The 23,513-nt window shown below is 34.8% G+C and overlaps 4 protein-coding genes and 1 long non-coding RNA gene across 5 annotated transcripts; 3 read left to right on the top strand and 2 right to left on the bottom strand.

Moving 5' to 3' along the window:
* The first annotated feature begins 1,556 nt into the window (after nucleotides 1–1,556).
* On the top strand, nucleotides 1,557–8,275 carry LOC132913889 (enolase-phosphatase E1-like). Its single transcript, XM_060972532.1, has 4 exons — nucleotides 1,557–1,956; nucleotides 3,208–3,288; nucleotides 3,660–4,834; nucleotides 7,254–8,275. The coding sequence occupies exons 1-4, from the start codon at nucleotides 1,912–1,914 to the stop codon at nucleotides 7,633–7,635; spliced, it is 1,683 nt and encodes a 560-aa protein (XP_060828515.1). The 5' UTR covers nucleotides 1,557–1,911; the 3' UTR covers nucleotides 7,636–8,275.
* Nucleotides 8,276–9,588: 1,313 nt separating this feature from the next.
* LOC132913909 (uncharacterized) lies at nucleotides 9,589–14,818 on the top strand. Its single transcript, XM_060972570.1, has 2 exons — nucleotides 9,589–9,750; nucleotides 14,147–14,818. The coding sequence occupies exons 1-2, from the start codon at nucleotides 9,715–9,717 to the stop codon at nucleotides 14,723–14,725; spliced, it is 615 nt and encodes a 204-aa protein (XP_060828553.1). The 5' UTR covers nucleotides 9,589–9,714; the 3' UTR covers nucleotides 14,726–14,818.
* LOC132913913 (uncharacterized) lies at nucleotides 11,484–13,240 on the bottom strand. Its single transcript, XR_009659481.1, has 4 exons — nucleotides 12,914–13,240; nucleotides 12,207–12,285; nucleotides 11,945–12,030; nucleotides 11,484–11,832 (listed from the first exon to the last, which is right to left on the bottom strand). It is a non-coding gene; the product is annotated as an uncharacterized LOC132913913 (long non-coding RNA).
* Nucleotides 14,819–15,276: 458 nt separating the features above from the next.
* LOC132913891 (zinc finger protein 37-like) lies at nucleotides 15,277–19,881 on the bottom strand. Its single transcript, XM_060972534.1, has 5 exons — nucleotides 19,429–19,881; nucleotides 19,103–19,363; nucleotides 18,505–19,020; nucleotides 17,900–18,429; nucleotides 15,277–16,445 (listed from the first exon to the last, which is right to left on the bottom strand). Exons 1-5 carry the CDS (start codon nucleotides 19,603–19,605, stop codon nucleotides 16,394–16,396), a joined length of 1,536 nt encoding a protein of 511 aa, XP_060828517.1. The 5' UTR covers nucleotides 19,606–19,881; the 3' UTR covers nucleotides 15,277–16,393.
* Nucleotides 19,882–19,946: 65 nt separating this feature from the next.
* LOC132913890 (uncharacterized) lies at nucleotides 19,947–22,801 on the top strand. Its single transcript, XM_060972533.1, has 2 exons — nucleotides 19,947–20,561; nucleotides 20,648–22,801. Exons 1-2 carry the CDS (start codon nucleotides 20,437–20,439, stop codon nucleotides 22,059–22,061), a joined length of 1,539 nt encoding a protein of 512 aa, XP_060828516.1. The 5' UTR covers nucleotides 19,947–20,436; the 3' UTR covers nucleotides 22,062–22,801.
* Nucleotides 22,802–23,513: the final 712 nt, after the last annotated feature.

The following is a 23,513-nucleotide window of genomic DNA, read 5'->3' as shown; positions in this document are numbered from 1 at the left end:
TACATATCATAAAATATAACCATATAAAACTCACAATACATATCACAATTAAAGATCGATAAGAAACGTCATATTTCGCGTATCATTCGCGATCTTTTCTTCTCTTATCGTCCCTTGATCGATTTTATTAATCGAATTGTCAGATAGCGTTACAGGCATCGCGTGTGTTTCAACGATCTAAATATATTTGACAAAAGGAGTAGAAAAATAATAAAAAAAATAAAATTTCACATATCTGTAAATTTTAAGTTAATAGATATAATAAATTCGATGTAATAAATACAATATATCGAATGAAATAAATTCCTAAATTCCAAGAGGAATCTCGTAAAAGAGAAACGAATAATGGATCCACAAATAGAGATCCAGTCACATGTCGGGAACCAGTCGTCCTTTTCACGATCGCGTTCAACCGGGATCCATAACCCAATCGCCTTGAAGGTGCAGTCATCAACAATGTTCGCTCGTTCCCGTCTTTTTTCTCTGCGCCTCCGTGAAATTGCCGCAACGGCCTTGTCCAAGGTCGTAGCCTTGCGAGAACGAAAGTCACGATCATTGGGATCGTTCTTCTGTGATTTACTTTCGCCCAGACACGTTCTACGAGCGGCAACGCGATCTCGAAATACAGCGTTGGCTGTTAAAGGAAATGGGAGAAAAAGAAAGAAGCGGAGAGGTTCCAGATATGAAGGACGCCGAGGTAAGATAAATCATGGAAGATAAATGTTTGGGATTTGATATTGTGCGTTAAAGATTCACGTTTTCATAGGTATAATTTTTCATAAATTGATGCTCCAGTTTGATACTATAATTTGAATAAAAATAAATGATGTTCACTTAATCACGATGGTGCTTCTACTAACCAGATCGAAGTATCTTTTTCATACAATTGTAATTCTAAAGAGCATTTCTGTTCTCACATATACAACCGTAGATTGGAATTATTTATTTATAAATTATATTACTTATTATCGTAATAGATAACGTACAGAAAAATGAAGGAATTGCTAATGGGAAAAGTTTCGATTTCTATCCTTTTCGAGAAGAACGAAGAAATAAAATATCGAAAATATTCAACCTTTTTATCCAACAAATGTTAATATATTTTAACGGAATATTCGTCGCGTGACACAATTATTGGGATAATTTTTCAAACGAAATTTCCTCGCGATGAATTGTAGAAACCTACAAATGTGATTTAAAATATGCAAAAATATAATATGCATTCAAAGTATAAAAACAAAATATTTTTATCGTTCCTTTCCTTTCAACTCACCAAGTGGAACACACCCAAAGTTCACGAGAGCCGCCCATCGACCTGTCAAAACGAGTCATCGTTCGCGCACTATTCGAACCGGAAACCGGAGGAGAACGATCCTCGAAGGCGGTTGCATAGCGGGAAACCGAGGCTCGGTTCACGAACACGCGACGCATACCGAGTGCAACTTAATTCAAGTGTCACGCGTTCACGTTCGCGAGCGAACCGACGACTCTCGTTCTCTTCCTCCTCCGATTAACACTTCTGCTTGCTTTACTCGCGGCTTAGAATGTACAAGTGCGACGATGGAACCGTTACAAGCCTTTTTCGAGACCAGTCCGGCGGTGACGCTCGGCCGCGAACCTTGATCCAAAGTGTGGAAAATCGAAGAATCGGACGAAACGAGCTCTCGCCTGGACCGGTTCGATCCTCCAGTTGCTCTTCGACGACGCTCTGACGCGGATTCACAAACATTTTCAACGAATAAGACACGATAGCCTGAAATCAGTGAAACATCTCAGACGTTCACGAAGCACTTTTGCAGTATTTTTGGAGTATTTTTTAAGTACTCCCCAAGCACTTTTGGAGTCTGGCGGATTTGGCACAAGTTTGAGAGTGGAGATCTCTTCCGCAGTTTGAAAATTTGAGGAGGCAATATGAAGACTATTGGCTGCCTTTTGGTGCTTCTACTGGCTCGACAGGTGATTCAGATATTTTGTCATAAATCTATTGTTTCATTCGTATTTGTTTGATCCACTTTATCGGCTTAATCTATCAACTTGTATTTTGTAAGGTAGAATATTCAGCGAAGTAACATCTGTTCGAGTTTACTGATAAACGTAAGGAGCCTTTTGATAAGGAATTTTTTATACATTTTTCAAGATTGTTCGTTGGTCACAGCATTTTCTTTAAACATGTTAGAAGCCATTCGATCTTTGTCGACAAAATCTTCTTTCATCTGTAACCGTTTTCGAGTTACCTCTTAAGGGGTGTTTTCACCCTCTAAATCTTGCGTTACCGCAACTAAAAGGGATACTTTTCTACTATTTTTGTCTGTTTTTCATCCCAATCGTCTCACTTACGTATCGCTGACGATCTATTCTAACGATTCATGCGACTGGAAACAATCTATCGAGAAGAAATTCTAGTATGAAAAAGAACGTCGATATTTCCCATTACGAAGACAATCAGAGGAAACTGTGAAACAGATTTTATAACAGGTCCTTATTAAATTTTAATTAGATTCTCAAAGGCAAGTTTGTTTCAATCGACTGAAGCTTGCAAAGTGGCAGAATTAACGTCAAACACGACGTTCTCGTTAAATTTTCATTGGCCAGTCCGTGACGCGCTAATCGACCGATTCCGCCATTTCCCAAAAATCTAGCGCTACGATAAGAAGGGTAAACCGAAAGTTACTTGTTCGGAGGCAGATAAAAGGTCGGCTTTTAATTAACCAACTCACGAACAAGTTTCACCGGAGTTTAAGCCGTTTCTCGTGTCGTTTCGTCGTTTCTCCAGGAATCGTCGCTGACGATTTTCTGAAGCCGGAACTTTTCCCTCGCTCCTCCCTCTTAATTATCCCTCAAAGTAACCGTGAAGTCGTTCATTCCATTCCAGACATAGTTTCCGATATATTTTCACGAATTTCTGCCAGATCTTCTTATTTGCTGCTTAAAATTATTCTTCACGACGTCGGATACATTTAATTGCTTTTATCGCTGTACTATTGTACTTTATAATCATACCGTGAATATTTCTAGATTTACGGAAAATTTAGAGGTGGAAAAATTTACGAAAAACGCGATAAAATGTGTTTAATAAGATATGTCCAAAGTAGAACACGGGTTACGATATGATAAACCTGTGCACGAATCTCCTTTGAGCTTTATGTAAAAGCTTCTGCTTATATTTTTTGACGACACAGTTGTGATAATTATAACTGCTCCTTTTAGGCTATTTGCGGAATCCTTAGGAATCCACCAGCCTTCTCGAAGCCGGATTACTCGGATTCCTATCTTCCGGCAGCCATGCAGGTGAGAATAATCGTTAATTATATCAAGTAACGCTGCTTAATGAACAAATATTTTCATACGAAATATCTCCACTAAACAGAGATATTGTTATTAGTTTATACATTAATACAGAACTAAGTTGTTATAAAATTAAATGTTAGTTAATAATTTATTATATAATAATTTATAGTCATCTCGCAGGCTAATTATTAATTTACTATTGATATTTATAAAGAGGTATATATATATAATATATGTATAATAATACGTGCTAATTGTGAATTCAATATTAATATCAGAAGAATATATTAAAACACATGTGGAGGTTCAAAATTTCCACAAATATCAAATCCATCGAATTCTCGTTAAAACGATCTGCTTCTCTAACGCAGGTGATATTTTACGCCGTCGAACAATTAAAACTTCTTCGATCAGAAGAGGCTATGCAGAGTTCCACCTTCACAGAAAGCCCTTCCACTTCACCCATTAGCTTCATAGCCGAAGATCAACAGACTGCTTCTCAAGATCCTCCGACCATATGCAGTATCGCGATATCCCAATCCTTGGACGAGTCAAAGGGGGAGGAGGACGAATCCAAGTCGGAAAACCCGTCGAACGACAAAACAGGAGCATCGGTGATTAAGGAAACTTCGAAAAATAAAACCGAAGATTCGGCAGTTGAGGTAGAACAAACAACGGACGACAAGTTGAAAGAACCAAGTGCAGAAAAGACACAGGCAGGCGAAACGGGCGAATCAAACGCGCAAGAAACGGAAAAAGACAAAGTGGAGGGGTCGAAGGTCGAAGAAGTGTTCGACGATAAGACGGAAGATTCCAAAGCCCAGGAAACGTCGACCGACGAAATGGACGAATCGAAGACGCAGGAAATCGTGAAACACAAAGCGGACGAGGCTGCTAAGAACAAAGTCGAACAGACGCTAAACGCGAAAATGGAAGAAACATCGACGAGGATAACGGAGCAATCGAAAACGCAAGAAATCGAGACAGACAAAGAGGAAGAATCGAAGACGCAAGAGGCGTCAAAGGACAGAACAGGTGTCTCCAAGGCGGAAGAATCGTCGAAAGACAGCGCGGAGACTCTGGTGGCGCTGGAGACGTCGAAGCCAGGTGAAATTGACCAGCAATCGATGGAGGATCCCTCGACGCAGCCAGAGTCGCCAGAGGTGAACGAGGAAACGCCAGAAACCAACTACGCGACGCCGGAGACGAATTACGAGGAACCGGAACGTGTGCACGCCGTGCAAGAAACGAATCAAGAAGTCCCCGAGGAGAATCACGAATGGATCTCCTGGTCTCCTACGGGCACGGAAACGAAGCTGGAAACGACGACTGCGTCGAGCGATCCTGATGATTCCACGAGACCCGAATCGATCGTTGCGAACGTCGACAAGAAGAAAGAACCGACTATCGATAGCGTGGTGCAGGATGTCTATCAGATCTTGAAACCTAAACCGTCCAAGTTCGCAGACGCGGATCATTTCGAGGAATCGAAAAGCGTGGCTGGGATTCCCATGGAGAACGTGGAAGAGGAGGAGGACGAGACAAGGTGAAGCCTTTCGTTGGAAAGTTTATTCGCTTTTTGACAGAGAAATAGATGGTAGGGTTTAAGAAAGGGATTTGCTGAGCGTTTGTTAGGTACTTGATTAACAGACTGCGGATATTTCTAGAAGTTCACATTTTCACGTAGAGAAGATCTTCATCTACCGAATATTATACCGAACAATGTACTTTAGCTATTTTCTATATCCTCGTTTAGGTTCTTGATTGTTCTATCTCCGCGAGCTTTTAATACGAGAAAACCGAGTTTAAAGTTTAAGAAGTTTAACATTATTACGTGGAGTTAGGAGCTAAAAGAACTGAATATTCGTTGCTGCCCAAGCAGAATTTTCATCGTTGAGAGATACAGTTAGAAGAGTTAAGAACTAGGGCAACGGTATCTTCTATCACACGTACCCTATGCATTTTTGAATTTTTTAATTCTTCATAAATGTGTAAAAATTCTCGTTTTGATTACGAGGCAATTTATCGCATTTTAGAAGGTTTGATGTTAAAAATAGCTATTTTTTGCCTTTCTCAGGGCGAAAAGTTCTCGCAGGATATTTGAAAGCATCTGTCAAGGAAAAGATACCTTATTAGCATTTATCCGGAACGTGAAAGCTGAAAAAAATGAGTGCAAAGATGAAAAAGTGGCAGCGATCAAACTTACCCTACGCTTAAACTTCATCTTCTCAAGATGCTGAACTATTTATGAAATATTTCCTTGAAAATTCTGTCGATAAATCAATTGAAACTTGGAATCGAGCAAATCCAAAGTACCACAATATCATTGTTGCCCATTGTTCTCACATAGCAACGATCTGCTGCTACTTCAGATTTACTCGCTTTCAAACTGTAATTGATTTATTAGCAGAATCGCCGAGGAATTATTATGTCGATACAGATGAACAATTATTCTGTAACTGGATCAGAATTCGAAGAAAATTAAGATTAAATGTAATATACGGAAAATCTTCAGCGCTGCCGCTTTTTCATCTCTCGCAGTCATTTTTTTTTCAACTTTCTCATCACATTTCGGGTAAAATAACATTTTTCGTCCCTTGAGAGACGCTTTTAAATATCCTGCGAGAATTTTTCGTTCGCAAGGAGGTCCAAAAATTGCTATCTTTCAACATCTTCGTTTACAATCTCATCTTATTTTGAAGAAACGTTCAGTTTGGTTTATTTAGAAATGATAATAAATAATAAGAAATGGAAGAGATTCTTGGAAAGAGAAGACAAACTTGATACAGAGATGAAGCAGCTTGGTATTTTAAAAATTTGCAATTTGGTACGCAGCAGGTACATACAGTTTGATTTAATGAGAAATAGAGCTAACTAGAAAATAATAATCATCGTAAACAAATAATAAATGACGATGGTGCAAAGATTTACTAATAAAATAGAATACAACAAAGTGCTAGGATAAAACCAGAATTAAATTAAATTCGTAATTCGTTTTTAAAAATCGAGATGTATTTGTAGCCTGTGTATTTCTTTTATCAGACTTCGTTTCGTATTATTAGCAGTCATAAGTTCCGAGAAAAATTTGAATACTTCGATATTGGAACAGCATTGATATCTCAGAAACGTCTAGCAAATGTGCTACGTTTATAGATCGAACGGGTGCCCATTCGAGTTTGAAATTTACTTTGGCAAACTTAATGCAGAATAAACATAGTCTAATGCAGCAGCCGTAACAAGACTGTCACTGCTCGACGTTCAGTTGCTGAGATCAATTCAAATTTCATTGAAAAGTCTGCTTAACTAAATGTAGATACAAGCATGCTTCGAGTACAAATACTCGTTACGAAATTGAAAGGTCTATCCTCGATGGAAAATTTTATTACGTTACATCTGAGATTTCGACGATAATTCAATCAAATAATTTACCACTTCGTGTCCATATTTGACGTTTCAAATATCATGAGAATTTAAAAATTGACAAAATAATCGAGAAGAGACGAGATCAATAGCATCTTCCCTCTTTGATAGAAAGTTAAAGCAAAATGAAATTTGACGAAAGAAACTTGTAACAATGGAAGTATTATTTAAAAATAAGTAAAACATCCGATTTTTTAATAGATCGTTAAAAATCCTATAATGTTTTAAAAACATTCGCGAGAAAAAAGAAATAAAGTATACGAGAGAAAGTTAGTTAATCAAAGTAGAAGACTGTGTAAGAAAATTAATTAACAATTCAAAGGTGACCCAAGACTAAGGAAAATTTCAATCTCTTGATAAAGAATATATCATAAAATAAACTATCAAGAATTCAATATTAATCAATACTACGCTCTGACAACTCCTAGCGCAAAATTATAAAATAAACTGGACTGAACGCGTTAAAAAATCCAAGTCAATATTGAATTATATTTACCGAATATATTAACTTTCTAATCTTTCCAATTCAACCAATTGCTCGACAGATTCACACGTTTAGGCGAGAAGGTGACGCAAGTGCCAAGGCCAAGCCTAAGCAGTTACCTAAGACGTTCAAAGGTGCCACCGAGTGCGACTCTTCAGCAACTCGCCAACCTGTACGACTCGTTGAGCAAAGATGCCAGGAAGCAGGGATTCGGGAAATACACAGGTTTCTCTGACGATGTTCTCAATACTCTACAAAGTTCCGCGGAGGGTGGTATCGGACCACAGCTGAAGAAGATTCTGTCGAAGCTGCTGGAACGAAACGAGTTGACGAGAGAAGACGCGAGAATGAGAACATCGCTGGCTGTTCGAGATCTCGACAACCCTTCGAGCATGCTGAACAAAGACCTGAGACCCTTGTTACCCTTGCGTTATTCCCCATAATTCTCGACATTAACGTAACATTACATTATGACATGTGTCGATAAATGATTAATCGATCGGGAATTTTTACGCAATTATGGGAAGCTTAAAGGTGTAAAGATATACAAAATGCATGCATAATATGTAAAAATGCAGGAAACCCGCGTAAGATTTATATGAAATGGCGAATTTAATATGAAATATCGAAAATAGAATAGATGTTAGCGGTTACAATTAGAACGCGGATTTTTATGCGTTTGTGGGATACTTGAAATGCAAAAAATTGCACAGAATGCATACGTTATGAGGAAACATATAAAATGTCCAAGGTACATAATAGCGCTTTCCATAATTACTTAACGGGTAAAAAACGATTTTCTACCGAGGTTCTACGTTTTTAATTATGCTTTCAAAAATATGAATTTCCGTAGTTGTTGTCTAGTTATAATTAGATCGCGGATTTTCGTGCATTTGTAAATTAAAATGGAAATTGAAAAGGAAATTCAAATCGCTAAAAACACACAAACTGCGCGAGATTAAACTTAGGATGCAAAATATTAAATACCATTTATGGGATTTTCAAAGATCCGAAAACGCACAGAATGTACATAATATGCAAAAATATACAACATATATAAAATAAAGTACTCGTTATAATATATTTGATCCAATTATTAAAACAAGTCTCCCTTTAGATCCCATTTTCTTAATAATATTTATGAAGATACCATTTTCAAGTGCAACTAACGTAAGTACATCAAAGTATCAAAGTTTCAAGAGGGCGGTGTACGTTTGCAAGTTAAAAAGGATGCAAAACCACAAGAATCCGTAGGATGACTCAATAATTCCGAATACAATGCAGTTGATTCACGTCCGATTTTTTGGTAAAGCGTGTTACGACGTTGACTCATACGTATCAACTAACGGAACACATACGTACCTATAATCTACATAATACATACATATTAAGTACCCAAATCAAAGCTCGCTGTAATCCATCAAACGAAGATCAAATCCACATCTATACGTCATGAGACAAATTATTTCTAAACAATATACATATTATATATGTATAGCATGTACTCCTACCAAACATCTATTATTACCTGATACTTATCTATATGTATATCTACCTGAACAACCATAGAATCATGTTTTACTATCCGCTTTCAAGTACTATCAAATCAAACCGATCAATATTAAACTGAAATTTTCGCCTGAACGCCAGAGAACTAATTAATGCCATCCGTGTGCAACTTCTACCAACCACTTATTATATCCACCTAAACATCATGGAATCGTGTTTCGTTATCGATCTTCCAGTACTACCAAATCATACTGATCAATATTAAATTTAAATTCACACCTACATACGTATGCGATGAACGTGAATTATTTTCAGATGCTTTTCTAGAAATTATAATATTCTTATTTCTCGGAAAAATATATGGAGAAGTTCGTTTCATCTAAAGAGCAAAGGTTACTACAAAATTTTAAGCGGCAGTGTTTATTCTGATTAATTAGGTCCAAGTATATATATTTACTCTCGTACGGTTAGAAAAATTCACTACTATATATGAAAATGGAATGCAGATTTGATAAAAAAAAAAAAAAAAACGCTTCGTTGGAAAATAAGGGTTCGTGCCAATACTTTTTATAGCCACTGTATATATACCTGTCCTAGTATCCGTATGTACTTTTATCTACCCAATATAGGAGCCGTGTTCTACGATCCATCCATCGACACCATCGAACCCATACCACAGATCCCATGAATTTTTTCGATCCACCTTGACCCGCGGCACGATATTGTTTATTGGTTGAACAATATGAGTTGGCAGAGTCCACGGAGCGCATTACGTGTGTCGAATAGCGATTTCCATTAGGCAACACCGTGTCAATGGTTTGTCCAGCAGGCAGAGGCGCGGACAGAAAACAATAGCCTCTCTGCTATGATCGAATTAGACGCGACGAGACGCTACGCCGCTGCATTGCACGTCCGTATAAATGGATTTTGAAATCAATGGGTCCTTCAGTTGTTACCTCGCTTTCGACCAAAGGAATCATCGAAAGGGAACACTTGACCCAGCTTGAGACGATATGAAGATTCTACTTCTTGGATTTTTCCTTCTTTCTGTAAGTAAAATTCACATTTTTATGAATATAATTAAAACAATGGAACCTAGATAGGAAATTGGTTTATCCATTAAATATTATAGAGATTACTATACCCTGGATATTTTCTACATTTTTCTTAATTATTCGCACTCTGCGTGTTTCTGCATTTTCAAACTTTCCACAAATCCATCAAAATGCACAGTCAGTAATTAGCTTGTTTCTTCCTTTTTCTTTCTCTTCTTTTTTTTTTTTTTTTTTAATATCTCCTTTTGAAATTGCAATCTTTCTTGAAAACATTCGACAATTTCATATAGCTTAATTGCATTAGTAACACGTAGATATTTTCCTGGGATTCCATACCTTTTCTCATCGTTAGATTCTTAGATCATTCGAGTATTAATAATTAGTAGATTACGAGTACTTATGCATTTATGACAGGTGTAAGTGTGCAAAGATGCATACAAATACAAAATGCAAAGTAAAGTTAGAAAATGAAACTTGCGCGAAGGAACGTTACTTTTTCATTATAGTTATTGGATTTAATTAAATGTGATATTCAAAGGGTGGAATATTATAAAGGGAAAAGTTTGATTTTCTTTGGATTTTTTTGGTGGAACTTGTGCAAGTTTTGGTTCATTGAACAGAGTGATAGTTGTAGCTTTGATTTCGACAGGGGATTAATTTCCGAGCGTTCGATTAAAGTAACGAAAGTAGCGGAAGAAGTTCAAAGAGAAGAAGGAAAGGAATCTGAGAGGCAAACTGTTTGCAACATTCGCAACCTTCCTGTCGTTTAATCGCGAAACTTTCTTACTTCCGTCATAACGAATATCGTTTATATTTTAAAACTCTGAGTAATCGTTCTGGAAAATTTTATTGAGCAAGGATTTTAAAATATTGTTAGGTCCTTCGAATAATCTTTTCAAAAAATGTCTCCACCTGATAATTTGCGAGAGATCTAATTTTTCAACAAAATTTTTCAAAAAAAGTTCTTCCAGATGAGAAATTCCAATGATTTAATTACATCTCAAATAAGTATTAGGTTGTGCCAAAAGTTTCTTTCGTTGTATAAGAAAATAATAGATGCACAACAGTTTTTGCTTTATATTATTTCATTGAATTATATATGATCCATTTTGTAGTAATAGAACAAAAAAAAAAAAAAAACAAGAAACACTCGGCCGTAATTTCCCAAAAATCAAACGCATTTCACGCGCATCTCTCTCTCTTTTTTTTTACACGAGGTATCATCGGCGTTTCAATTAGACACCCTGTATACAATATGGCCGACAGGAATGGATACATAACCTTGAAGTAACCATAAAGTAAAAAAGTAACAAAATGAAGTCATCGCACATTCTTGTCAAATTTCATGAAACTCGCGTGAAACAAGTGTTCGATAATTATGTCGCATTTAGTATCCGGTCTCCTCTTCAATCTCTTTTGAGATAAACGAACGTGATGCTGCTCGATCTTTGGTACGTACAAGATGTTTCAAAATGGAGATGAAAGTATGTATATAAGTGTACATCGACTTTTATCTATCTGATATATTTTATTTTAATTGGGATAAAAGAACAGAATTAACAGAATATTCGTACAAATATATTACTACGATGTATAGGGCGTTGCAAAATCCCGACTCTACTATATTTTATTCTACTCCTGATAAAAGTCATAAAGAAAGTAAATTATTAGAATTTTCTAAAAGTATATGGTATGTTATATATATATAGAACGTTTCCAAATCTCGATTTTACATTTTTCATCTCAATAAACTCTTGTACGACAGCTTCCCCGTATGAGATCAGAGCCGGACGGGCATCTGTCGGGTACTACAATTAATTGCCTGTTAGTCAGTTCAAAATCATCTTCTTCCATTGTCGCAATACTCGTCTCTGTAGTCGTGTGTGTCGTTAAATCGATCACAGTGTTGTGTATTTTGGCATCTGCTATTTTAAGGCCTTGCTTCATTCTCTGCAAGAGGAAGGGTAACTCTGTTGTGGTCTCTCCCTGAGAGAGATGCATCAGTGCAATGAGCACGAAGATAGCAAGGAAAAAGCGAGAAAATCGCAACATCTTTCTTCTGGTATCTTCTTAGACCTTGAAGTGGAAGTAAATTAACATGAAAAAAAGAAGAAAAGGTATTATTTTCACGGTGTTTTTATTTATGTAACAACCTGTATAGTAACGAGGATCTTAAACCCTGTTTTACCTTTTCAATTAGGAATCTTCCTTTAGTATGGAGCGTAATTAACTGTCTTTAATGTACAAATTGGCGACCGTTTTTAGTGAAATAACCTGTACACAAAATTTTTGCAATTGATAAGTCGTCTTTATTAGAAAAGAAGAAAAAATCTTCTTCCATTAAAAAGCTTGTAAATGAATACTTTTATACTTTATCATTATTTCTAAATCATATAATGTTGTGGTTGATTAATTTAAACTTAACTTAATTTTAAAAAAAAATAACTTACCTTGAAATGTGTCTGTTCAATTTCTGTATACTGAACTCAGCTTGAAATTTTATGTTCACCTCCTCTGAAACAGCCTCTACTGCAACATTAATGCAACGTTGCATAGAATAAAAACATCATATCAATGAGAAACATCAGTGACCGTAACCATCCATAATTATCGTTATTTAACCATTACTAGTTACCTAACAGTCTATAATCATGGATTATTTCCGGCAGATTAACGCGATACGTGCATTTTTACGTTCTCCGAAATGCATGTACGCGTTAGTGAAAGACAAACGAATTTATTATTCGATCCAATACAATTACACTTCGGAAATTGTATCTATTTCTATTTATTGTATGCACTGTATGTATGTTTAAATTTTTCATAGGAGCATAAAAATCTACGACCCAACATTATAAATATATATATAAAATATATAAAATCCCAATGTTTCCCTATTTTTTAGAAAATCAAGCGAGTAATATTACATCGTTCAGAAAATTCGTAGCGAAATTTAAGAAGAAACGAAAAATAGTCTACTTCCGTAGAATCAGCGCTTTTTCTTCAAAAAACTTAATTTTCTCTTCCCTTGAAATTATATCTTTGGAACATGTATCAACAACAATTTATGCCGAATAACTAAACGCCACGAATTTTCCAATCAACTCAATAAGAATCACATTATTTAAATAAAAAATTTAACATTCAAGATCCGCACCTTATGAAATGGTCTATCGCGTCAAACCAGATCCAGAACAAGACCAACACTATTGGTGAATTCCAGATGGTACAAAAAACTGCGTTGTTGAACAATTATTCGACGATTTATTGGCAGAAATCGTTTATCTCCCCAACACGTCGACAACAAACACAACTGTCCGCTACGACACCCGCGAGACTATAGGATTCACACCTCCTAGCTTTTCAGCGTGTGAACTGAAATAAAACAAAGCTTAACAATACGTGGTACAACGTTCACGAGCTGTGTAAACCGTGTAAAAACTACGGTCACTCTGAGAGATTACGATTAGAGAACGATGATTAAAAGATGGTAACCAGTCTCCCAGTTCGTCGAGACGATTCTGATTGGGTCAAGAGTGCACTGCGTTATCTGCAAATGTAAACTTGTATCGCAATAAATTAGTTTCTTAGATATGTTTCTATCCTCGTTTCTCAATCACACGCTTATCGATCACGATTCTACTTCCTTCTCGTCTCTTGCTTTTTTTCACGTATCAGGTTATTTATTTATACATTGACCGACGAGATTGCATTGAAAATACATACACTTACCATATATAAATGGAGATGCAAAAATATGTAAAATATTCAAAGTTCATAGTACATCATCCATCATGATGTTTAGTACGCAGAATAAACGTCTGCTTAGGTTTCATCTTTCCAGATAACGGATACATTTGTGTTTCGTATGTTTTAAAATTAGAAATTCAGTGGTAAAATTTCTGTAAGTTATGATACAAAGTTTGCGGTTGTGGTTGAGGATGATAAGAAATGTAAATCTGGTCAACAAAATTGTTTTATAATTTTCCATCATTCGCTCGGTATGAAGGCTCGATAAATATTAGGTTGCCGCGGCGAAGAAACGTTAAATTCAATTATGAATGATCCATTTTGTAGTAATAGAACAATAATGGAACAAAATGTATCATGCGTAATTCGATTAAGTAATATAAAACGAAAAATGTTGTGCGTCTATTATTTCCTTATAAAACGAAAGAAACTTCTGGGACAACCTAATACTTCAGGAACATTAACTCTCTGTAGGAAAATTAATGTATCAGTTTTCCAAAATAAATTAGTCGAGGTAGAAAAATACTTTAATCTTCTGAAGAAGAAAGAAAGAGAATTTAAAAAAGAAAACATTAATCTCTCCACCAATATTAATTTATCAAGGTTTCTGTAAGAATAAAAGTAAAAATCTGTATTTCAGCTCTCCACGTTGAGAGTGCAATCGAAGCCACAAATCACGAGACTGTTCCCGATCCCAGAAGAAACGAGCACTCCGAGGCAAGAAACTAACACCGAGGCAAAACCACTGGATAAGTTGCTCGGGAAATTGCGAGCCACGTACAACTTCGTGTTTCGAAAGCCAGAGAACACGAGTAACGTGGAGAAAATTTTGGCCAAGGATACACCGAATCCAGACGTCGAAGCGCTTAAATTAATCTGGTCCAATCGAATGCAACAGAACTCGAAGGACAAAGAAGATACAGGAAAGAAGTCTGAATTAAAAGTCACGTATTTAGGATCGTCAAACGATGATTGGGTAAACGATATTCGACCTTTGGAAGACTTAGAACCATTGGAACCATTGGAACTGCAGGATGAAGTGGAAAATGACAGAGACCGAGAAGTGGAGATCATTACACCGAGAACTGCTTTCCAGTTTCCGGTGACGCTCAGTCGTCATCTTGTTGATTGGCTTGGGTCACTTTTAGGAATCACTTACGGTGTCTATTCTAAATTGGCTAGAGCTATTTACACTAATAATACGATACGTGTTAATTGATTATAATTAACGATGGCTTATTAATTATAAGAAACATGTATTATACCGCTTGATGGACTTTCATTTGTATTAAAAGATTATTGAGAAGTAAAAGGAGATGTAGATGATTATCCCAGGAGCTGAAATAATATGCACACACAGTAGAATTTCATTTATCTGACTCTGTTGAGAAAAGAAATGATTCATTGTCATTTGTCAAAGTATATAGATTCAATTCTAAATCTTCTGTCTTGTGATTGTTATTTGGTAGCTATTCAAGTAAGAATTGGCTATTGGAATATTATATATATTTTAAAACATTGTCAATTCATTGCATATAATGTAAAACATGTTAGGATATATTGTATATAGTATACAATTTATTATATATAATATAAAAGTATTACACGTATATAATTTATTCTTACATTAATCTTTAACTTAAAGAATTGAAATTAGATTAAACTAAAGTTCAATCCCTGTCGAATAGGAATTGAATTACTTGATATAAAAATATCATTCCAATAAATGGAAAGTTCAGATAAATGAAATTCTATCGCAGATAATACAAGTAAACATTTTCTTTACACTTATTTTATTCAAAAATATCTTGGTCTGAAAAATACATGTGTTACTTTTTCTTCATTCATCTTCTTTCTTTTTTCATTTCTTTCTTTTTTTTTTTTGGCAATCATTGTATTACTATACATAACAATCGATCGAAGAGTAACACCTTGCCGCAAACGCGTAACTATTTTAAAATACTTCGTTATTGTATCATCTTACGTGCGATATCCACGAAAAATGGCCACAAATGTGGACATCGAGAACTTACGTACTATTTCATTAACTTTAGTGGAAAGATTAGCGCTGTTTTCGTAACCCAGGACAGTGAATTCTATTGATAGATTTTTAACAACGCATTATTCCTTTTTTTTTTTTTTTTTAACGAATTATATTATTTATCACTGTATCGTAAGTAAAACTGCATCAGAATTTAGGAAAATATTTGTCTGTTTACCATCCAGGGCTAAGTAAAACAGGAAGCCGAAAGAAGTTTAGGAGGAAGAGACAAAATACTGCTATTCTCGCGAACATCTTTGGTTCTATTACAATGGGGTATTAGTCTTATCTTTAGCGCCATCCACAGTTACTCACTCTAATCTCATGTGCATCAAGCAGACATTTCAAAGGTGTTAGTCATTAAATTGTAATCACATATTCCAAAACCTACAGCGCGTGGAAATAGTTAAAAGCATGTTCCACCATAGATAGTTTAGTAAATTGTCAAAAAACTAGTCAATGTAAAAAAAGAAAAAACTAGATCAAAATATATTTGAAATTTATCTAACAAATAATGGAAAAGATATAGAATTTATTAACTATATTATTATATTATTAAAAGACTGTCCCATTATAAAAGTTTTCTATTTGTCAAAGTTTTAAGACGAATTAAAATTGGTTTCATAAAACTTCATTCACTTTAGTTTTTCGACAATTTACCGTTTCCATTCCAAAATTATTTTTGAGCAATTTTTTATCATATCCTTTTTATTACATAGTTAAAACATGATCGAATAAATATAAAAGATCCATCGTGCAACAAACACGTTTTTTTTTTTTTTTTGGAAATTTGTTCTGTATGAAATGAAGAATGTGGCTAAACTCTTTCATGGATAATGGTGTGTTTCAGTAAAAATGAGTCGCGAGTGAGTCAAAAGTAATGGGAACTTCTTCGAATCTAAAATAAAAAAACATAAGAAAAAGTCTATCAAACATTGTTACTTAAACAATAATATACTGCTTTCATTCGAGAGTACTAATCAAGGGATACATATTCTTTGGTACAAGGAAACAAAAAATCTTGAAACATTGAGCAAAGTAATCTTCCTTTCCTCTAAATCACTTCTTAAACTTTTGCAAAAAGTGATACAGAATTGCAATGTGAGATATAAGCTACGTTACTAGAAAAAATTCCTAAAAGATAAAGTTATATTTTTTAAATTAAAAGTAAAAAAACTTTCAGTTAAAAATTCCTATTGCTTTTGCTTTAAAAAATCCATCTGTAAAAGGAAAGAATAAAAAATGATCATATGGTAAAGATATTTTTTTACTGAAAGGTAGGTAAATATTTATATGTATAAAAAATATCTGTTTTCCCAATTCGTGCATGAGAAAGTAGAGAGAAAAATAAAAGGTTAATTATAGTGATGATGAATGTTTATGTAAAATATATATGCATATGTATATATATACACATACTTGATAAAGATGAACACGGACGAATCAGAGATCAAACAACATATATACCTACTGAGTCTCCATCAGGTAAAATTTGTATAGCACTTATATACACAATTATTCTACAAACTTTTATAACCATATTTATTGGCAGTATGTTATTACCTGCTATTGGTACTCGCTTCGAAATTAACCTAACGACAGATTGGCAATTTCGATGCTACTGATTGCTGATTATCATTTAAACGTACTCCATTCTAGGTCACAAACATATACAAGAAACTCGACATCATTAAAAGAAAAAAATTAAAAAAAGATTTCCTATTACAATTCACAATAAAAAGTTCAAGTTCATCGACCTACGTTCGGCTTTCATCTGTGATCGTAGACTAGAATCAGTAAACAAACTATTTGCTTTAAAACTAATTTAAATAAGACGGTTAGTGTGCTCTTACATAGGTTGCTCATTTCTTTTTAGATTAACGTCGTATTTTTTTTATTTAATTTATCTAAACTTATTATTAGACTCATTCAGGCTTCATGGTAGACTATTGTTAAGTGTTACTATTTCATGCAAATGACGGAACTTATTTATGGTTCATAATGTGTCCACTAAAAGTGAAAACATAAGGTACTGTCCATAAGAGTAAAAAAAATGGATGAATGTCTCAAGTTCATCCAGAATCTATTTGTAGTTCAATGACCCGATCACCACCGATTTTTATGAAAATTTACAATCTACCACTGATGAATATTCATTTGTTAATTGCACCTCAGTTTCCTAGTGCTGCCTTTTCAAAAGATTTTACAATTCGAATTCTAGAATACGTTTTCAATTCCTAACATATGCCTAACCAATTTTCTATTTTGTGCTAACCCCGACGCCCCACGTGAACAGCCTTTATTGCTTTGGATTTAGACGAGCTCATTTACGACTAAGACGGCATTAAGTACCTTGTATTCTGAGGCAGAATCTCGTTCATGTTTACTGCCTGTTGCTGCAATACGGTCGTTGCTTGCTCCTTAAACGAGGAGAATGTGTGGATCAGATTTTGATCCTTTTGAAGATTCTGTATATATTGCAGAAAATTAGGCTCTTGCTTCATAAAGCCCCCATCTTTTAGAACAAAGCTCACTTCTTGTTTAGGCGTCGTGGAAACCTCAGTAGCTTTTTCAAAAGACTCCTTTTGCTCCACGAAGAAAGAATCCTTCTTCGTTCGGTTCCTCCTAATTCCTAGGTGCGTTTGAGTGTGTTTGTTCAGATGATCCTTCCTAGAGAAGGCTTTCTGACATACCGAACACGAGAAATTCTTATCACCAGAATGAATAACGTAATGCCTCGTTAGGTGTTCGTTTCTTTTAAACGCTTTGTGGCACACTGGACATTTAAATGGCCTCTCGTCTGAATGACCACGCATGTGTTGATCAAGATGCTCTTTCCGTTTCAACATGGCGCCACATTCTTTGCATTGATACTTGCGTTCCTATAAAAAGAAGTTGACACTGGTGTACTACATTTATTTTCATGATCAGAAATACTAGAACACTTTAACACATACCTGTATATGAGCTTGTATATGTTGTTCAATTTCTGTTTTATCCGGAAATGCTAAATTACATTCTGGACAACAATAAAGTGTCGAACCATCCATGGCAACACTGATTTTTATTTCTCCTGTTTTCGCCCGGAATTTCATTTTTTTCTCGGTTTTTGGCGAGTCAGTTTGTATTTGCTGTTCAACTTTAACAGTCTGTACTGCATTCTCAGTCTCCTGTTGATTTTCTACTTGAATATTTAGGTCATTAGGATTTATGGACACTATCAATTGATCTGAATTTATGAAGGTGTTATTTCCATTTTGTGTATGAGTATTTCTGAATACTGGAACACTAGGAATGTTGAGGATATTATTCTGTGTGTGCTCCACTTTCTCCTCTTCAGTCTTTTCTTTTTTCACCTGCTCCGTTTGGAGTTTAATCAATTGCTGCAATGTTAATGGAAGAGTAGTAGCTTGCAACTTTTGAAAATACTCTGCCATGGCACTTTGTTGCTGAAGTTGGACTTGCGAATCTTGCTGCAATATTAATATTTCGTTACATAGAATTATATAAATCTCTCAATAGACAATCTAATTGGCTAAAAGAAAAATTCTGTACCATTATAGATGTTTGTTTTTCATTCTCAGTCCTTGTATCCAACTCCTGTTTTATAACATCCGATTGTGAGGTTGATGGTAAATACACGTTAGGTATAATCCTTACCGGTAAACTATTCGATTGGACATTAAGTATTGTGTTATTTTGGTTATAATTAGGAATGTTAATCGTTTGAATGCCTTGCTTTTCGCAAAGCTGCAGCAAAGTATTTGGATCTGGCCATGCTAATATCGGTGCTGCATACTTGTTCGTTGAATTTACCTTTAGAAAAATACATAATTAAGCAATAAAGCTATAAACGAAGATGAAACAATGATAAATCTTACCAATAAACTTTGTTTTGTTTGAGTTTGGCCAGCAGCGGTTGTATAAACAGTGGTTTGCTCTGCTGGAGTATTATCACTGCTGGTGAATTTCGATGTGGAAACTGTGCTCGATCGAGACGTTAATTCCGAAAATTGCGGGAGCGCACCGTGTATCGTGTTGTTTCCAGAGAAATTCATTTTACACCGAATGGACTCGAAAGGTACGCGCGTTTCCAATTAAAACACGCGATCGTTTATAACCTATAGTATCTCGTCGTGAGCGACGAACCAATAATTCAATTATTATGTTTTTAGTTTCATATTTCGTACATGTGGAAACGTAAACTAATATCCGGACGAGACATCGACAAAAAACACGAGACGGCTAATTAAATTAGATAATACTTGTCGAACGACGACACATTGTAACGTACGCCGCGTCCTATACTTCATTCCAACATGGCTGCATTAAAGCACTATCTTCAAAATTCAATCACATCTCTCGAACAGCTAAAATTAACAACAAAAAATATATTTGGGACACGTTCTTTATTATATAATGTAAGAAAATTTCCATCCTTCAATATGTGCGATATGTGTGAAATATTAAATAGTTTCTACTTAATTTGAAAGAAATGTGGAAAGAAAAAATGGTATTTATTATCATGGCAAGCCTGGTTGCGTCACTCTGTTTACAGTGGACGCTCGGTAAACTTCAATTGATAAAATAAAAATAAACATTTTGTTTGTGATATCTTGAAGTCAAAAGCGTACTGTTCATGATTTCGAGAAGTTAAAAATGTAAAGATAGATAATTAATGGTCTGGAAAAGGATTTGAATGTGACCAAGAAATTCTAATCAGAATACTCGATTCTTCTTGATTTGTTATTGTTTATTAATTCATCTCCGAGGATGTTATAAAAAAATACTTTACAAAATATAAAATGAATCATAAATCCTTCATGGGAAATCCTTGAATATATCGATTAAAAAATCTTCATTTAATTAATAAATAAACATGTAATCATATGGGTGAAAACTTAAACGAGCGTATAGAGAATTTACGTAAACAAAGCAGGCATTTATTAGCTCAAGTAAATAAGAGTTCTAAAAAAGTTAAAGACGAAATTAAGAAGTTATATTCTGAAAATTTGTAAGTATTTTGCATATTATATTTTATATGATAATCCTATGTAAACTTATATAATTTGATCTTCATAATCTGATTTTTCAATGTAGGACATTCAGAGATAATTTTAAAAATCATGTTGGCAAGGCAAATGCATCAAGCGTGTCTTATAAGAAAGACAGCAAATCATGGAAATTAAGAAATGATTCTAGTGGAGTTAGTGAAGTCTTGCGATCAGATTATTTCTGTAATAGCCCTAAACAGACACCTGTATCAATGCCTAATACATCAACAGCAAAGAGGATATTAATATCTTCAAAAAAACACTCTGAAAATCAGCATTGCTTGGGAAACATTAACAGAAAACCTGTCAAAGAATGTTACTGTAATCCTGAAATTAAAAAAGCTCAGCTAAGATCCACAAGGACACAGTATAAACCGCGTTCTCCCAATAAAAGATGCAAGAGTCATACCTTCTCTCCTGCTATAACGATAGAAGATACTTGTGAAAAGTCAGCATTATCATCACCTATTAGTTGTGAAACATTGAGAAGAGTTCAGAAAATAGATTATGCACCTAGATCTCAATTCTTACGCAATGTCAGAAGCAGAATTTCTCTCTTGCAAGCAGGAGGAGGAGACTGTCCAGAGACATGTTACAGATCACCACGTTATCACGATCTCATGGCCAAGAAGGATATATATAAAGCTGATTCCATACGTCAGTTGAGAGCTCATGATAAGAAATCAGAAACTAGCTATCACTTAGCAAAATCTGTCCCTACAAAATCAGAAATCAGTGAAGAATATTCAGGTTCTGAAGCTGAAGATATAGAGAAATGTAGCACAGGAGTTCAAGTATCTTTGAAGAAACACTTGAAGCCAAAAGTAGTAGTAAAAAGAACTCTTACCTCTAAAACATCTGTACCTGATATAAAAAAGTCTAAATCTAGTTCAAAAGTAGCAACTAAGGGTAAAAAGATAATACCTGGCACAGGATGCCAGTGTTGTCAGAAGGATAAGTTAGAACATTCCAAATCTATACTAGAAAGGGATACTTATATTGATTCAGAAAAGTATCAAGACACAGTCTGTACAAACAAACTACCAGAAGAAACTAGTAGGAAATACCTCTCTGATAGAGAAATGAGAGAATTGGAGATATTTCGTGAACAAAACTATTTTGACACCCATGGATCCAGCCATACTTTAGCGTCATCTAAATCTTCTGGTTCTTTAGAGCAGTATCTAGTAAATGACAGACTATTCCCTGAACCAGCAAGAAGGATACACAAGAAGGACTTAGTCGTAACAATGCCAGCTTGTGCCACGATACAACGAAAACGAATCCACTATTTCCCTAGATACATCGTTCGTCAAGAAAAGGGTATTTGTAACGCAAATAACAAAAAGAAGCGATGTCAGACCTGTCCTTTAACCGGCCATGCCATTGATCTTGGCATCACGAAAATAAGACCTCCCTTGAACAGTTTAGCCCTTAAGTACCAAAAACGATTGCCTTAACTAAAACTAATTTTATTTTTGTTAATATTTTAATTAAATAAAGCTATATCTCTAAGAGGAAACAAAGTAAATGAAACTTCTGATAATTAACTCCGGTTTAGTCACTTGCATTTTTTAGCATTGCCACAAGGATTTCTAAAGAATTTGTTTCATTTACTTTGATCTATTTTTTCAGCTACTATAAATTTTCGAATGTAAAACAATAAAATTCTGTCACATACTTCCATCGGAAACTAGTACAACGGTATGATCACGTTAATGTCCTCGGAAAAGCACATCTTCCAGAAGCCGTGGCTTTCAATATGATTCAGTGTTTAGTAATGCGATCGTAGCTGAATGAAACATTAGCCTCGACAAGAGAAGTACAATACAGAATATAGTATATTCATGATGAACTACGTGATCTCGCACAAGAACATAAAATCTCATAAATCAAATCTCTTCTGCGACCATGATGAGTCGGCAATCTTTGACAAATTCAAGTTTACCAGATGGAAATTTCTGCTGAATAAAAGATGCGTAACCATGAAGCATGTATTAATACGATTAACTAAGATCGTTTGACATATTTTTCAATGAACAAACGATGGAATTATAGAACATTTATCGTCAGATTTTTATTCTACAACTCTACAGCACATATACAATTCTAATAATATTTATTTGTAATATTATTTTACTGTGGCCCACATGCTTTAAAACAGACCAATAAAATTTTATTTATTTAATAATTTACATAAGATACCTATTATTTATTATTGGATTGAGAATGATTATGTAAATTCATATTTTTATAAATAAAAATAAAACCTCAGGAATTTAAAAGGAGAGAATTTAAAGGAAGGAGAATCAGACAGAATCATTCTGTAAATTATGACAACGACTGACGAATTTAGCCGATGCGTACACTTTTCGCGTCCTTCATTCTGTTTCCAAGATGCAGTCTCCACTATAAGTAGATATTCCCATACAAATTGACGATAATTTTATAAGCTTTTAATTTGATGAATTAATCATAGAAACTTAAAAGATATAGTTCCATACTATTCACAAATTCTCGTGGAAATTAAAATACGAAAAAGAAGATAAATAAGAGAAATTTAATGAATTGTAAGTTACAAGGTCCAATTTGAAAGGTGAACAGTTTCGATATTTATGGATTGTAAAATTGCAAAGAGTAGTTCGATTTATAAGAATTATAGCTGTTTACAAGGTTGTTCGATCGAACAAAAAATCGAAGTTTTTTCAAGCCGGCGAACAATTTTCTTCATTGATTACTGCATAATTAAGTAACATGCAACTGCAAGCGATTACAAAATCTGTGTGGCATTTTAATTACTCACAAGCGGAGTTATTTAGATTGTAGAAGCTTCAATATATTTTTCTCACAGTATGCGCCCAATCCAGAAAATCGAGAAAATCTTGTGAACAATTCTTTTTTTAATTGTTTAG

The sequence above is a fragment of the Bombus pascuorum genome, chromosome 14 (genome assembly GCF_905332965.1).
Source record: "Bombus pascuorum chromosome 14, iyBomPasc1.1, whole genome shotgun sequence".
NCBI lineage: Eukaryota > Metazoa > Arthropoda > Insecta > Hymenoptera > Apidae > Bombus > Bombus pascuorum.
Note: the sequence above shows the minus strand (reverse complement) of the source record. Positions and strands in the feature narration are given on the sequence as shown.